This window comes from Podarcis vaucheri (genome assembly GCF_965113315.1).
Source record: "Podarcis vaucheri genome assembly, chromosome: 2".
Lineage (NCBI taxonomy): Eukaryota > Metazoa > Chordata > Lepidosauria > Squamata > Lacertidae > Podarcis > Podarcis vaucheri.
The window spans coordinates 121,321,920-121,339,256 of NC_138760.1; the positions used below are offsets into that span (position 1 = coordinate 121,321,920).

The 17,337-nt window shown below is 47.8% G+C and overlaps 1 protein-coding gene and 1 long non-coding RNA gene across 23 annotated transcripts in view; one reads left to right on the forward strand and one right to left on the reverse strand.

Moving 5' to 3' along the window:
* TNXB (tenascin XB) overlaps positions 1-17,337 on the reverse strand; it is a 124,720-nt gene that overhangs the window by 61,458 nt on the left and 45,925 nt on the right. For 20 of the 22 annotated variants that reach the window (XM_082206860.1, XM_082206859.1, XM_082206845.1 and 17 more), the window contains exons 6-11: positions 16,518-16,799; positions 13,846-14,538; positions 11,077-11,409; positions 8,541-8,822; positions 3,611-3,919; positions 2,718-3,020 (exon numbers count right to left, since the gene is read on the reverse strand). In XM_082206860.1, coding sequence (XP_082062986.1) covers positions 2,718-3,020; positions 3,611-3,919; positions 8,541-8,822; positions 11,077-11,409; positions 13,846-14,538; positions 16,518-16,799 — 2,202 coding nt within the window. The remainder of the gene's footprint in view (positions 1-2,717; positions 3,021-3,610; positions 3,920-8,540; positions 8,823-11,076; positions 11,410-13,845; positions 14,539-16,517; positions 16,800-17,337) is intronic. The other 2 variants (XM_082206848.1, XM_082206850.1) reach the window with 2 other exon arrangements.
* LOC309523628 lies at positions 5,866-8,537 on the forward strand. The gene is made up of 3 exons (XR_014215472.1): positions 5,866-6,339; positions 7,608-7,838; positions 8,380-8,537. It is a non-coding gene; the product is annotated as an uncharacterized lncRNA (long non-coding RNA).

Below are 17,337 nucleotides of genomic sequence, written 5' to 3' on the forward strand. Positions count from 1 at the left end.
TGAACTGTTTGAGTTCCTGTAATTCGTCCTCAGACATGGAATACAGCTTCCCTTTCGGCAGCGTCGCCCCTGGTAGGAGGTCAATCTTGCAGTCATATTGCCTGTGCGGTGGTAGCTTGTCAGCCTCTTTCTCGCAGAAGACCTCCAGAAAGTCTGCGTATTTGTGGGGGACTGCTTGCAACGTTCCCAACTGCAGTTGTGATTCCTCCTCCTCTCCCTCCTGTCTGGGCAGGATGCAGTGTTCTGCGCAATAAGAGGAGCCGAAGATCAGCTGTCTCTGGTACCAAGCCAGTGTCGGACTGTGCCTGTCCAGCCAACTCATGCCCAACACAATGGGCGTGTCCGACAGTTGGGTGACATTAAAACTGATGACTTCCCTGTGGTTGCCAAGGCGCATCACCATCGGTGGCGTTTGCTTCACCACCTGCCCCCCTAGCAACTCTCTGCCATCCACTGTGACGACTTGCAGGGGCAGAGTGGCAGGCAGTAGCTGTATAGCGTGCTGCTCCACAAAATCCTGCGCTATAAAGTCTGCGTTGCTTCCAGAATCCACAGAAAGCGGCACTTCGATAGTGACGCCATCGGGTAGCTGGAGAGATGCTGTGAGCTGCACTACTGGTTTGGGTGGGAGGGGGTCTGCGGGTTGCAAGATCGCTGGGGACTGCTTCACTGATGCGTCTGGCTGGGCCCCAGTGCCTCTGTCTCCAGCCAGACATCGTCGTTTCCCTGCTGTGGTTCTCCTTGCTGCGTTGCTGCAGTCACCATTGCTGAGGCTGCAGTGTGCTTGTGGAGCCTCCGGGGACACTCTTTCGCCAAATGGCCTGGATCCTCGCAGATGTAACACTTCCTGTTCCCTCTAGGAGGCTTCGCTTTCACTGCTGTCGGTGCTTGGGCTCTGGCTGCTGACTGAGCCCTTGCACCTCCAACCTCCATCGGTTCCCCTCCCCCTCCAGGCGGAGGTGTGGATTGCGCACGCGCTGCTTCTCTTGGAACGAAAGAGAAACTTCTCGCTGCTTCGCGCCCTCCACGTCCTTCATCTCTGCACCATGGACGTTCTTCCAGCCTCACCCCCACAGTCAGCGCCCTTTGGACCACCTCCTGCGTGCTTCGGGGCCTCTCCCCCCTTGCAATTTCATCCTTGACCGCAGAGCTTAGACCCTCCCAGAACAGGTCTCTGACAGGGGGCGAATCCCGGTCCCACTCTAAGGCACTGACCAGCGCAAAAAAGCGGGCGTGGTACTGCCGGACGCTTGCCCTCCCTTGTTTTAGTCCATGAATCTCCCGTCGGGCAAGATCCACATCAATAGTAGACAAAAAACACGCATCCATCGCTTTGATAAAGGCATCTGCATTCTGAAGCGCCGGATCTTTATCCCTCCACAAATTGCGTAGCCACGCTTTAGCATCCCCATGCAAATGGGATAGTATGAACCCCACTTTCTCTTCCTCATCTCTAAAGTCTTTTGCCAGCAGTTGCAGTGCGCACATTACGTCTGCTCGAAAATTGGGGTACTGTTGTAAATTCCCATCGAAGTGAGCCACAAGCCCTCCTGCTCTCCGTGCCAACCCAACCCCCTCCGGTCTGGGTCCTGGCTGCCCGTGTTTAACCCATGCTTCAAACCTGGCGTGGAGATCTCTGTAGGCGGCTGCCGCATCCTCCTCCCTCTTCTTGGATGCCAGTACCTCCGCGTTCAATTGGGTAACTGCCTGTTGCAGCGCTGCAACTGTCTCTGCTTCCGTCATCTCTGCTAACCGTCGTGAGCTTGCTCCCAAACACCGATCCCCTCCTCCAGCTGCCTCTCTCTCCGCTGCGAGATATCAGGTGTCCGAAGCTTTTGAGAGACGGGTCTTACTGTCAGAGCTGCCACCCAGTCCCAGCTCACATAGGACCAAGTCCGCCAGCGTTCACTTTATAAGAGTCTTTATTAAGTTACAGGTTTCATTTCCGAACTGCAGCGTGCAGCTCTACACCTTCTGCCCTAGGTCGGCGAAGACCCGTCTGAGTCCCCGCCTCTTGCACACCAGCTTAATACCCTAGCCTTGCTCCACCTCCTTCGCCTCTCCCTACGTCTCTGGGTCCTTCTGCCCCCCTGGGCCTCCTCCCTTCTACTCTCCTCTGACGCTGACCCCCCTGATCCTTCTGCCTCCTTGCGGCGGGCTTTAGGACCTGGCTCACTCTCCGGGCTGCTTACTGCTCCAGCTTCCGCTGCATTTGAACTTGGCGCGCGCGCCCAACTCTCTACTTTCCTCTTAACCGTTGCCTCGCTCTCTGAGGAGGGCGTGACCACCCCTGACTCGTGCCCTCCCTCCTGCTGACAGCCTCCGGAACCCGATGCCTGGCTACCTTCCTCCCTGCTGCTCTCAGTCTTGAGCGTGGGTCCCGACTTCCAGCTGCTGCCGCCCTCAGTTATGAGCGTGGGTCCCGACTTCCAGCTGCTACTCTCTGAATCTCCTCTGTTCCCTTCCTCCTGGGGTGTCCCCCCGGATCCCCCCCTTGCTCTGCTCACTGGGGCTCCCTTTTGGGAGTCCTCTGACTCACTGCTTAGGCTTGGAGATCTCGGGTCGTCATCATCACTCATTTTCCCTTCGGATTCCTCCCCCTCGCTCTCTGCTTCCTCCCTTCTCTGCGTCTCTGCTCCTGAACCCCTGACAGCATGTAACCTGAAGCGTATGTAACCCGAGGTACCACTGTATGTGTACTGAATGCTTGTGCTAACCTGTGGTGGCATCAGCTGAGACAGGTCCAAGACGCTGGGGCCCAGAGATTCCATAGAGGAAGAATCTGTATCTTTGGGAAGGAACCAAATTAGGAACAATGGCCTCGTGGGAATGTTGATCTACGGTCAGGGCTTGGTCATTGCCCTCGGGGTCCTTGTACTGGAGAAAGAAGGAGTCAAAGCTGCCAGTGGGGACACTCCATGTGAGACGGACAGAGTTGCTGGTGGCATCCGAGACTAAGAGGTCACCAAGGACAGGTTCCGGCTCAGGCGGCTCAGGTACAGGCTCTTCGTCCCGTGATGCTGTTATGGGGAAGCAAGACGAAATATAATAAAAGGCAGCAGCAGCCCTCAATAGGCCTAGAGATCCACACATAATGTTTCTACGCCTGCACTCTAATTCCTGCTTTCCTGGTCATGGCGGGAAAAGCAGCTGAATATGTAGGACTGTGCTATAAAATGCACCTTGAATGTCAGCCCTTGTTCCGGGTGTTTATTTTCGTTTCACCTGTTGAAAAGGCCACAGGAGTGCTTATGTGGATAGGTGGCACCCATCCTTTCATATAATCCAAGGTCACTGGTTTTTAAAAGAGCACTTTCAGCACACAAAACTTATGCAGGGCTTCGGAGAAGGTGAAAGCATGTTACAGCACAATCCTAAACGAGTCTTACTCAGAATTCAAGGGGGCTTACACCCAGATAAGTGGGGTAACAGCCACACTTGTCCTCTCATTGTCTAGATGCAAAGACAGATTGAATTCTGTGTACAGTTGCGTCCTGGGTGAAGCAAAAATGAAACACTACGCCCTGGAAAAGGAAATGGGTTAGAGTGGGGGAAAGACGCCACTTCCTGCAAACACAATACTATAGTTCATGGCAGGCCTTCTGCTGACCTGTGGTGACATCTGCCGTGGCTGGGCCGAGACGTTTGCGACCGGAGATGCCGTAGAGATTGAACCTGTATTTGCGGGAAGGAGCCAGGCTAGGGATGGTGACTTCGCGGGAGTCCCCCTCCATGGGCAGCACTTGGGGTCTGCCCTCAGCATCCTTGTACTGGACCAGGAAGGAATCAAATCTCCCAGAGGGGACACTCCAGGAGAGGCGGACAGAACTGCTGGTGATCTCTGAGGCGGAGAGTTCTCCCAGGCCAGGTGGAGCTGTCACTTCTCTCTCTGGCTTCTTTTCTGGGGCTGGGACTTTGCCTAGAGAGCAAAGAAGCAAAGAATTTTATTTTTTTTAAGGGAGTGCTGGGACTGAGCTAAGGATGGATCTGCCAGTGTCGATTTTTCTGACTTTCTCGTTTTTCCAGGTTTTAGTTCAGTTCTCCATATTTCCACATCAACTTGCAAAAATAAACTAAAATCAGCATTTTTGTGCATTTCACTCCTAATATTCACATTGTTGCATGCAATTTTGCACAAGACATACATCGGAGACATTTTGGTAACAATAGACTAACAAGTCTAATAAATTATTATTATTATTATTATTATTATTATTATTATTATTATTATTATTATTATTTTAAAGCAATCTCCTCAAGGTGATTTCCATACAAGAAAATTAAAAAACAGTTAAATACACAAATACAGCAAATAAATTTAAAACAAGACAAAACCCCTAACAGTGGTATAGACCAGGCATGTCCAAAAGCTAGATTGTGGTCTACCAGTAGATCACTGGACGTCTGTGGTAGATCATTGGCTCCCCCCAAAGAAGCTGAACAACTGTGGCTCCCCTAAAAAAAGCTCACCATTTTACCTCCTGCCTGGAAAAAACTCAACAACTTTGACCCGAACCCCAAAAAAGGGGGTAGATCACTGCCAGTTTTTAACTCTGTGAGTATATTGCAGTCTCTTGGGAGTTGGCCACCCCTGGTATAGACTATTTATCCATCTAGGAAAGGCTGTCGGAACAAAGATGTTGTTTAATGTCTTCAGTTGTTTATGGAAAATGTTGATGGGGCACCTGTCATATGCTATTCCACTGAAAAAGGGCAGTTGCACTAGAAGCCCTGCTCCAAGTTACTGAGTGGCTGTTGTTGTGATAAATTGCAAGCAATATCCCCTTGAATCATAGAATCATAGAGTTGGAGGTGACCACTAGGATCACCTAGTCCAACCCCCTGCGATGCAGAAATCTTTTGCCCAACATGGGGCTCAGACCCACGACCCTGAAATTAAGCATCTCGTGCTCTAATGAAGGGGTGACCAACTGAGCTATCCCACAGGGCTAAATCAATGCATTTTATATGTTATTCCCATCTTTCTTCACACTTGGCCTGGTATACAATTCTTTTTGGACACATGATTTGGAGAACTGCGTCACAAAATTCAGAGAAGTGCATATTTTGAAAGATAGTTGTGCTTCAGTTTGTATATATAAGTCAGAATTAGTTGCGTCAAATGTGACGTGAACCATATTTCTCTCTCCTCCCCCCCCCATCCAAAAATAGCTGTGCTATTTTTTATAATGGTTTATACATTATGTATTTGCGGATATTTATTTTGTGTGTTAATAGAAGTGTAGCAAATAAGACCAAAAGGAGGATGAGCAGAGCTATGCTGAAAGATAACCAGCGCAGTAAAGTTTGTCAGGGTGGGACTAGGAAGAACTGGGCCAGAGCTGTAGAGAAACAGTGATTAAAGCAAAATTTTGTGAAGTTTGCAGACTTACTCAAGAAGAAGCAACTCTGGGAAATTGTACACGATAGGAACATTATCTTATCTCCTCAGCAAATTTTCCTTATGCTTGGCAGAAAAATCCAATGATATAAGAAAGCAGAACCTCATACCCCAAACCCCATCCTTTTGTATGAATCAGACCCTCCAAGTGTCCGTATTTTGCAGGGACAGCCCTGGAGCTACAAAAGCTGTCCTGGTTTCTGATTTGATCCCAGAATGTCCCGATTTCCTTTAGGATGTCCCTAATTTCATCAGAATAATGTTGGAGGCTATGGTAGGATGACCCTATTTTCATTGGAAATGTTGGAGGGTATGGAGTTATCTGACCCCGAGCCATCTGAAGGCAGCTCTCCATACAGAAGTTTAATGTTTAATTATGTTTTTATATATGTTAAAAGCTGCCTGGTGTAACTGGGGCAACCCAGTGAGATGGGTGGGGTTTAAATAGTAAAATTGTTGTTATAGAATAGGACATCCCTATTTTCATTGGGAAAATGTTGGAGGGCATGATGAATTTTGTGAGGAGGAAACTGTCTTTAGAGTTTGGATATAGACAGAAAGTTGGAGAGCTGAGTTCAGATGATGACGGTGAAAATTTATTATTTATATGCCGCTCATCTGGCTGGGTTGCCCCAGCCACTTTGGGGTGGCTTCCAACAAATTTAAAATATTAAGCACAGTAAAAAACCAAACATTAAAAACTTCCCTATACAGGGCTGCCTTCAGATGTCTTCTAAAAGTCAGATAGTATTTCCTTGACATCTGACACTCCCAGGGCCACAAATGTTGGATTCAGACCACAGGCCTGACCTGAAAGGGGTTTCTGTTGCCTCAGTGTAATAACTTTGAGTCATAAAAATTCCATTCCTGCCTTTTGGTCAGAGCTTCTTCACAGATACAGCTGTATTCTGCTGCCCACACCCTTGGGCCTAGAAGAGGTACTTTGTCCTCAGCTTACTTTTTCTTTGGCCAAATCATTTTGCCAACTCATCAGCGCCATGTTTACTTGGGAGTAAATCCCATGGAACTCAGTAGGGCTTACTATAGATTAGGCATACATGGGACATGGACAATTTCTCTCTGATTCCTCCTTCCTCCTGGATATTTATTTTTTTTAAAGCAACACCATGATGGGATAGTTTTTAAACCTTTGGGCCTGCTTTCAAGTAAAACATCTCTGGGCTTTTACAAGACATTTCTATCTGGAAAAGGAAACAAAGAAATCTAAATGCAACTAAAGTCTCCCTGTGCATTTCAGGTTCAAAACCAGGACTGACTGGAACGGCACAGTTTGACTTTGTGTTTCTAACACACCTGGCTTCTATCACTGTCCTTTTTGGGGAGGCGTATGATTAACACAGCACCTATTGACTAAAATAAGCTGTTGAGGGAAATGATCCGCCCACCCTGTAAAATTGTGTACTAGTTCTATAAGACTGAGCGGCAACAGAGGCAGCCATTTTGATGGTGGCAGCCATTTTGAATTTCCTGAAATCCAATAAACACTCCAGGGCAGGGAATGAAATGGAAATGAAATGGCATTCTCTCTCTCTCTCTCAATGGTTGGATATTCAAGGAGGAAGTGCTTCCTTCCAAAGGGCAGAGTTAAACAGTGGCATTTGCTACCACAGGGTATAGCAGTGGCCGCCAACCTGGACGGCTTTAAAGAGGGGATTAGACAGATTCATGGAAAACAAAAATATCAGGACCTATTTGTCATATTGGCTACATGCTGTCTCTAAAATCAAAAGTGGCACATCTCTGAATGCATAGGTGCCAACCCCCTGGGGCCCTGGGTGCCTGAGCACCCACAAAATTCCCCATGAATTTGGCTGGGCACCCACAAATTTCAGTGCCAGGGCCACGCATGCTGCATAGCACCCATGGCCTGATCCAGCAGACAGGCTCTTACATTCTTAATCCTGTGCTCAGTACCACATATTGGGTGTCTGTGTTTCTGCAGAATTACGGACCTGGATAAAGTTAGGAAGGCCTGGAAATTACATGAGCATTTCAGAAGCAGCAGAGATTCCAGCAGATTAGGCTGCCTTGAATTAACGTTTGCACGTTTTACAAATCTGAGACAGGGCGGAATTCAGGCTCCGAATATTACTTCTGAAAATTTAGAAATGTTCACGCTTTCTTTTTTTGACTTCCAGCCGTGAAGATCGGTTTATAAAACTGAAGTATGTCAATTACTTTGTAGATAATAATATGCCAATTCAAATGCACTTTTAAAAGAAAGAAAAACAGATGGATCCAACGGTCTGCATAACTGGGAGCGTTGGAATACGTAATTTGTGGGAGAGAGAAATTTCAACGCAACAATTTATAATGTAATCATCATCAATCTGATGCAACAAAATTGGCAGGGCATGGTTATAATTGTTGGAAAATCTGCCTCATTTGTTTCTGCACAGAAATAACATTGCCTCTGGTGGGTATCTGGCTTTGACTTTTCTTTTTTAAAAGGTATATAAGCAAATGGGACCTGCAATGAAATGTGGTGTGGAGTGTCCCGGCATGGATTATTCTGCAAGGGGCATGGTTAGCTGGTCAGCCAGCAAGCCAGCCAGCCAGCCAGCTATCTACTCCCCTTCTGGAATAATCCATTCCCTTCCCTTTCCTACACACTTTTCTATTTAACCCCTGCCCAATAGTCAGCATTCTATGGATTGTATCCAACTAAATTCTACTCAGAGTAGACTCACTGAAATCAATAAACCTAGATTAGTTATGTTTCTTAACTTCAATGGTTCAACTCTGAGTATAATTAGCATTAGCTACAACCAAAACTGTTCTCATTGGGTTGTTTTGGAGTTCCTCCATATGTCTCCCCCCCCAATAACTTTTTGTGGGTTACTTCTGCAAACCTTGCCACGTCCCTCTTTTGCATGGATGGCACTGTTTGGGCTGCAAAAGCAATGACACTCATACCTGAAGGGAAGGTTACTATTTATTTAATTTATAAATTTCAGCCCCTGGTGTTCCCCCTGAAGGAGTCCAGGATAGTGATGGCGACTTATTTTTGCAAGCCAATTTGATTTAGGATTTGCTTGGCCACCCCCCACTCCAAACTCATTTCAACTCTAAAAATCAAGAAGCATGCCAACCAACATTCTGGAGAGAATTCACTCACTTGTAACCATCTCTGTGGAAACAGGGCCATGTCTCTTGCGGCCCACGAGTCCATAAAGACTGAACTTGTACTTCCGGGAAGGCGCTAGGTCATAGATGGTGACCTCCTGGGATCCTCCGTCCAGGGGCAGACTCTTCGGCTTGCCCTCAGCATCTTTATACTGGATCAAAAAGGAGTCAAAGGTCCCCGTGGGGATGTCCCAGGACAGGCGGGCAGAGTTCTCTTTGATGTCCGAGACGGAGAGCTGCCCCAAAGTGGGCTTCTCCAGGGCTGGTGCCGGGGCTGAAAAACGAACAAGAGGAGGAGAGGATGACGGCTGTCGAACACTTAAGAAGGAAAGAAGTAAGCGGATTGGAGAAAATATAATGATCTTAATTCCCAAGTATTTTTATTTAATTTTACCAAGCCTACCCAGAAGAAGTCTATTTTATTTCTGCAGTTTTTAATTCTTGCTGGTTTTAATACTGCTTCGTGATCCGTGTTCTATCTTGCGCAACCAAGTCTAGTGCCACCTAATGACCAAACTGTATAATGACACTATCCATGAGCCCAGCCAAGAGCAACTTAGCTACAATCCAGTTCCTCCTCTGGACTGAAGAAGTTTATTTCACGTTAGGTTTTCAGTTACATTCATTAATTCATTGATTTCCAGATTTCTACACCACTATATTTTCAAAAAACTACCCAAGCGGTGTCTGTAGGAGCCAGTGATGGCTGCCAGCTTGAATGGCTATAAAAGAGGATTAGACAAATTCATGGAGGACAAGGCAATAATAATAATGATAATAATGTATAGCTGTCAACTTTTCTATTTTCTTGCGAGGAGTCCTATTTGGAATAAGGGAATTTCCCTTAAAAAAAGGGAAACGACAGCTATGCAATAATGATAATAATGATAATAATGATAATTATTATTATTTATACGCTGCCCATCTGGCTGGGTTCCCCCAGCCACTCTGGGAAGCTATCAACCTCTATCAACAGCTATTAGCCATGATGGATGTGCTCTGCCTCTCATTGCCTCTGAATGCCAGTTACTGGAAATCGAAGGTAGGCAGAGTGCTGTTGTGCTCATATCTCACTTGCAGGCTTCCCACAGGCATCCGGTTGGCCACTATGAGAAGAGGGTGGATGCTGGACTTGATGGGCCTTTGGTCTGATTCAGCAGGCTCATCTTATGTTCTTCAGTACACAGATATAGAATGTACAACACAGATCATAACACAGCACCGAAGCATTAATAATGAGAACTGAAAACTGTAGAAATAAAACAAATCAAGGCTGCATGGAAACAAACTGAGAAATGTGCTAAGAGGAAGGCATGCTTGGCAAATCCACACTGTGATCAACTCCTGCCCAGACACCTATGTCCCCACTGTGGAAGGACGTGTGGGTCCAGAATTGGCCTCCACAGTCACTTATGGACTCATTGTTAAAACCGTGTTTATGGAAGACAATCTTACTCGGCTACGAGTGATCGCCGCTGGAGAAGAAGAAGAAGAAGAAGAAGAAGAAGAAGAAGAAGAAGAAGAACCATTGAAAGTACATCATGTCCCCCCAAGAAGCCTGGGGAATGTATAAGGCTGTTGGGAATTATAGCTCTGTGAGGGGTATACTATAGTTCCCAGAATACTGGAGGTGTGGAGATGTGCTTTAAAAGTAGGGTGTGTGTGCAGCCTAATTTGGGAAAGAGTTGGAAGGAAAGGGAGATTAACAATATAACACTGAAAGAACACGGGCACGTTGGGGCTTGATTCACTTTGATGGGAAGAGGATTCCAGGAAACTGGTGCCGCAATGCTAAAAGCAGGCGCTCAAGTCACAGCACACCACTGCAAGGGTGTGTGCAGCACCATCCTTCATCACACGCAAGTGATCCCAGGGCAGTTTCCATCATAATAAAAAAATACAAAACCAAAATACAGCATATAAAACGTAACTAATTACTGCAGCAGTATAGAGGCTAATCAACGTGGCAACTCTTGCTAGGAAACCCTCTAGAATGGTTGTGGGGACCGCCTTCCCTTACGCCTTAGGATTCAGTGTTGCCCGACCCCCATCCCACACCCAGCAAGCAGCTCATGATAAATAACCGCCAACATCTCAGAATCCTGCAAGGTGGAAAGAATTTGGTGTTTATCACACCAGAACGGAGAAGCGGGCTGCTGAACCCCAAAATATGTGTCTGGAAGAAATATGGGAGTTAGTGGGTTAGAAAACTTCCTGGTTTGTGTCAGAAATATTATAAGAGGTGTTATGAAGTCGTCTTTGTGCAGGTTCTGAAACAAAGTAAAGGAGGCCTAGAAAAAAGAAAGGTGATCAAATATAGCTGGGTAAATGAGGGTTGTGGCTCGTGCCTAGAGCATCTCTTCTAAATGGAGAAGGTCCTTGGTTCACTCCCTTGCATGGCTGGGATTGCCCACTGAAACCCTGGCGAGCTGTTGCAAGTCAGTGTAGGCAATACTGAACTAGATGGAGCCATGATCTGACTCTGCATATGGCAGCATCCTCAATTCGGGGAGCCCAGAGCGATGTACCTGTGGATGTCTTTGTAGTTAGAGGAGGATTGTAGCTTCCATCAGGTTTCTCCCCACTTAACTCCAGTTCGTACTCCGTTCTGGGGGTCAAACCCATCACGGTGACGCTCCTCTCTGTCCCCGGTACTCTGATTTCCCCTGGTGGGGCACTGGATTTGGGGTCCCTGTACTGAAGGGAAAAGCTGCGGAAGGAACTGGGTGGGGCCGACCAAGTCACACGGAGACTGTCCGGAGAGATGTCCGTCACAGTCAGGTCCCGCAGTGGCACTTCAGGGCTTTTTGTGGTGAATCTAGGGAAAGTTTGGGTCTTGGCAGCTGAAGGAGATCCTGGAGCTGAAGAAAGAGAGATGTTGGGTGAGAAAATTGCAACCTCTTCTCCTCCTCCCTGGCTTTACTCCAACTAGCACACCTCCCCATTCCCTGGGCATGGAATAAGGGGTGAAAGGCATATTGACTACTGTAATGTACTCTATGGCAGTGGGTTGCCCTTGAAGGCTATGTGATGGCTTTAGCTAGTAAAGAATGTGGCAGTCCATATACTTAGGGCATGGGTCACTGATAGCACATCTCAAGACGGCTCCAGGCCCTGTGCTATTTATTTATTTTATTTAACAAAATGTATATACCGCTTTAGGTTTTTTTGTAGGGCTGTGCGTTTTTTGTTTTTTGTTTTTGCAATGAGTGAGCGTATTTACACTAAACTCACCCTCCACTTTCACCCTAGACCTAATTTGCCAAGAAAATTTGAATGAGGATAAATTTTATTAAGAATTACATGCCCAAACATAACTTTGTTTTAATTCTAATCAAGAATGCTGATTTTAGGGGAGAGCAGGGGCCTGTTCAGTGGAGAAGTATGCTAGCCAAACCTGTATCAGAGCTGACCCCGTCAAGAAGAGGGGGTGAGAGAAGGGCTGTATCCCACAAAATCATCCCTTTAGCACAAGGACTTCCATCTGTGCAATGGGACTCCCTGTCCCTCCCCAATGGGGGCAAATGAGGCAAATAAGTCCCGTTACATGGGCAGAAGTCATTGTGGTACTGGATAGAACCCCAATCATTTCCTCTATGGCTTCTTCACCCAATCAGAGAGAGCACCTGCTTGAAAAAGACACACACGCACACCCCACTCAAACATCCCAGTTAATTTCAAGGTGAGCACATAGAGATGCTGAGCAGTGGATGGTGGGTGGGAACAGCAGCTACGTGAACTGTTTTGATAGGTGCGTGGTGGAAGCCAACATTGCTGCAAAAGAAAGTGTGTGATTGAGGGAGAAATCTTTCAGCCACACAGAAGCGACATGAAGGCAACAGCTCGGGACGACTGCTTTGCCTGGAGGAAGAATAAAGCAGTTAAACACAAAGGTATCCAGAGACACTCTTGACCAAGGTCAGCACGCGACTGTAGCTGGGAAAAGGGTGTGCAATGGAAGATAAATAAATAAATTGCGTGACAGAGAAGAAGTAGTGCCAAAACAACATTTCGCAGAAACATAGAGTTCAGTGGAATTTCAAAATTCAAAAGGTGAAAAATTGTGAAGTTTTTTTTTTTTTGGAGGGGTGTCCCCCCCTTTTATTTTAAAGAGAGAACTCTTTGGGTCTTCCTAATAAATGTTCAAGGCATAACCTTAAACTAAATACTTAAAACTAGATACAATAATCTGCCAGTGTGAGGTTGTGTTTAGAGCACTGGTGATCTAGGGCCTGTTGCTATATTTCAGTCTAACCTACCAAGCAGGGTTGTAGAGGATAAAAGGGAAGGTTTGGACAAAGCTGGTGTTTTAGACAGAAAAGCAGAATAAAAATGCAATGAAATACTTAAATCAAATCCTTCTCAGTCACCCTGTTTTCCTCTCCAAACATCATTTTTATTTAGCATCATACTTGACGGGGATCATCATAAACATTTTTATCAAGAAGCCTATAAATACTCCTTTGTTTGCAAGCAAATTCATAGGACAGGGGGTTCCCCTCAAGGCCTTGCTGGACTACAACTTGAATCATCCCGCTGGCCTGTGGCCATGCTGGTTGGGGCTCATGGGAGTTGGAGTCCAACCACAACTGTTTTTTGCTTGTTTGTTTGTTTTGTTTTTGGGTTTAGATCCCCTCCAAAGGCTATCGTAGTTTGGTTCACAGACATTCAGACGATCTTGTGGCAACACAGACAAGGAGCAAATGCAAACACAGTGACTGCAAGAAGCAGTGTGTAGCACAAAAAACAGACTGGACAAAATTCCGGGAGCTGCAAGTGATTGCGTTATTTGGCTTCAGGAAGAAGAAGATAATTAGCTGGTGGACACTGTGACATTGGCGTGAAGAACGATACGAGTGAGGAAGTCAAGAAAGCTGTTGATTAGGAAAAAGAGAAAACAATTAGCAGGAGGCTGTCTGAACGACTTTCTGGAGCAGGGGTGGGGAACCTCAGGCCTGTGAGCGGAATAGGGCCCTCTACCCTCCTCAATCCGGCCCTCAGAACTTTCCCAGGGCCACACTCTCCCCAGGCCACAACCTTTGCCAGTCACGCTCCACCCTCTCTTCAAGTCTTTTCAACTAGCTGGAATGCCTCTTGCTTGTTTGGTCTGAGAATGGAGACATATAAAAAAAAAGGTTCCCCACTCCTGTTCTGGAGAATGCGAAAGCAACACATGTCTGGACGGCACACAGATTCAGTTTGGTGGCAACACGGGCGGGGCATGTGATTGTATGATTACAGGCAAGAAGGAGATAGCGAACCACCCTGGGAGACGGACGTCCTACCCATCCTGGTACCTGTGGCAGTTATAAAGGAGTATGACTTAGAGGAACGTCCTTTCAGCACCCCGTGGATTTCCACATGGTAGGTTGTGCCAGGATCCAATCCGGTGATAACTGCTCTGGAGGAATCTCCAGGCACCACTAGCTCCCCTACTTCTCCAGTCCCCGTATTGCGGTAGAGGATGACCACGTTGTCAGAGACCCCTCTCACGCTGTCCAGAGAAACCTCAATACTGCCCGAGGAGCTGCCTACTACCGCCGGCTTGGGGTGGTCTGAGTGGGAGTAGCTGCCTCTCGCAGTTGGGGATTCTGTTTTCTGAAGCAGATCGTCAGTCTCTCTATCAAGCCGGTCCTTGAAACTCTCTATGACCTCCTCTGGCTTCCGGAGAATTAGATAGATGTATATGTCCCTGGCCACACTCTGTATGGTCCGGTTACCATGGAGAGGGAAGTTTATGGCGCGGAGGTAGCTCTCCAAACGCTCAAGGAGGGTCCCGTTGTACGGGGAGAGCTTGGTCGAGATGTTCTCAGTCATTTTCTTCATGAAAAGCTCCTTAGCTTTGGCAATGTTGGAAGGGCTACGGCCTGGCTGCGGCCTGTTGCCAGGCTGACCGGCTCCAGGCCCAGAGGAGGAAGAGTCAGGCCTTCGGTGGGAAGAAGAGGGGGGTGGTGTGGAGTACTGGCGGACTGGCTGGCTCGGAGCTGGTGCTGGTGGGATCAAAAATTGAGGCAGTTACAGCAAAGGAGGGGATGAAAGTGAGCTGTGGAGATGGGATGCATGGGAAGTGGTAAATCAATTGCAGAGGTAGATCCCCAATTGGTAAGAAAACCCCTGGTTTCCCACCCATCCACCCCTTCTGAAGCAGCCTGCAATGGAGTTGGCACCCCACAGAAGAGACATGCGCGCTGCTGACCCCTTCTTGGGAACCTTCCTTCAAGCTCTCACATCAGCTGCAATAAAAGCGAGGCAGTTAGTTTGAGCTCTCCTCAGAAATCACCCTTGTAGTCCTTTCTGTCTGTTGGATCTCCAGAGACCTGTGAGCTGTCAAGAGAAGGGAAGAACAAGGGGCTGTGGGAGAGAAAGGGATGCCATCTTCTGACCACTGCAGCTGTCGAAAGGAAATAATGAGATGGTAATAATACTTGGATAGAAAAGACGTGGGGAAAAGATTATGGTGAAAGATGAGAGGCACCCAATGTGGGCAGTTTCATATTCATCTTGCAGTTACCCTTCGGCACGCAGTTTCCTACTGGCATGCTGTCTCCAGGACACCCTCCACACCCCGATTCCCCTTAAAGAGTCCACCTTCTCACTGTCATCATTGCTTGCTGTGGCTGTCCTCCTTGCTCACTGTTCTTGCCACCTGCCTGCCTGTGAGGTTGAGACCCAATGAGCAAGCAGGCATTGGCAGCCTTTGCCCCCCAGGGATGGCTGTTGGGACTGGTGCCCTTTGGGTCTAGTGGGGTGGAAGACAGGAAAGCCCAACAGTAGGCGGAGCCATAGCCAATGACAGGCAAGAGCCAGAGCCAATGGAAGGTGGAGCCAACTAGTCTTAGCTTTGCCTCCATCCTCCTTCTTGCTGAGCTGAGTTTTTCAAGGGGCATTGCTGGGCTTAAAGGAGAAGGAAGGTGACAGCCAGGGATTACCTCCTGCACTGGTTTTAAGAAAGAAGGTGGGCAGTTGGGCACTGGCTGAGGGCAGAATGAGTTTGGTGGGGTGGTGTCTCAGTTGCCCTAAGTTGGTGGGGTGGTGCCTCAGTTGTCTTCCACTGCTGAGCCTCCTTTTCACCACCATTGTTGTCTAGGCTGGAGACAGATGGACATGCAGGCCTTGTCCATGTGGTGTTCTCCTCCTACTGCTGCTATCCCACACTTTCTCCCCCCTAAAGTCAGAGATTCCTCATGCTTTGAAAATCCAAATAGGAGAGCTGCATCGATCGCATAGGGAATCTCCAAATTTAGGGAGGAGAAAATGGGGGACAGCAGAAGTTGGAGGAGAACGACGTGGGGGATTCAAAGGAGAGGTTCACAATCCACATTAAGCTAAGGTATGAGCTAGTCCTAGCAAGGAGTTAGGAAGTAACAATGGAGAATCGCTGGGCCAAGGCATACATTTGTTGAGTTTTGTTATGACCATTTCTTCCATTTCACCATGAGGTTTTAGACCTTTATCAAAACTGGGAGAATTGTAGATTTCGAAAGATAGCTGAGTTTCATTTCATGCTCTTATTTCAGAAAGCTGAGAATGTCAGCTTCACATTTTAATGCAAACCTGCCTCCTTTGCTCATCCTGAACCATCCTTCTCCCTTAATCTCTTGCCACGTGGCATAACCTGTGGCCCCATAAGCTCACCTGCTAGCCTCGCATGTGGATTGATTTGCATGTTGGGGAAGCAGATGGCATGGACTATGAAACCCGGTCCTGTTTCTCTATCAGTTTTGTACTACAGGTATCAAGCACTTAGTGGTGGCATCCCATTAGGTTGCAGAACTGAAAACAGGAGTGGGAGTGGGTCAGTCAGTCGGAAGAGCGTTCTGCTTCCCTTTGCTGCGTTCTGGATCACAAACTGTTTCAGGAAGTGTGGATTAGGTAGGTCTGCCTTTCGGTACAAATTAAATCCCTCTCGCATCCCCAGCCGAGACAAGGGGCAACCCCTAGCTCCCAGCCGCCACTCCCGGGGCCCTACCAGTTGTGCTGACGATGATGCTGGTGGCTCGGCTGTTCTCGCCGCTCTGGCGGGCGAACATGGTGATGCGGTATCGGGTGCTGCTCTCCAGCTCGTCCAGGGTGACGCTTTCAGGTGCTGCAGGCAGTTCCACACGCTTCACGGCCTGGGCGGGCCGAGAGGCAACCAGAGGCACGTAGCTCAGGATGTAGCTGTCAGGGCGAGAGGCTGGCGGTTCCCACTCCAAGGTCATGGAGTTTTCTGTCACCTGCGACGACTGCAGGCCACGCGGAGGAGCTACTCCTGGGAGGGGGATGGGGGAGAGATGTACATAGCACACAAGGCACAGAAATGAGACCGGAGGACACTTAGAGGCAGCAGGACCTTGTGCAGAATGAAAGTAGCAGGGAGGGAGCGGAGGCAGAGCACTTTAAAACTGAGGACTAGAGCCTTGATTTGTTGGCACAGGGTGTAACAGGAAGTACAGGTGTTTAGTTCTATTCCAATCTTAAAACTGGACAGCGTAATGCTGGTGGTCAACAGAAGAGGTTTAAAGACGGTCTCAAGGTAAATCTAAAAAGAATGCAGTATAAACACCAACAATTGAGAAACACTGGCCTGTGAGCACTCCAATTGGAGAACAGCCTTTACCAAAGGTGTCGTGGACTTTGAAGATGCTCAGACTCAGGACGAAAGGGGGGAACGTACTAAGAGGAAGACATATTTGGCAAAGCTTCACCGTGATCGACTCCCACCCAGAAACCAATGTCCCCACTGTGGAAGGAAGTGTGGATCCAGAATTGGCCTCCACAGTCACTAACGGTCTCACTGTTAAAACCGT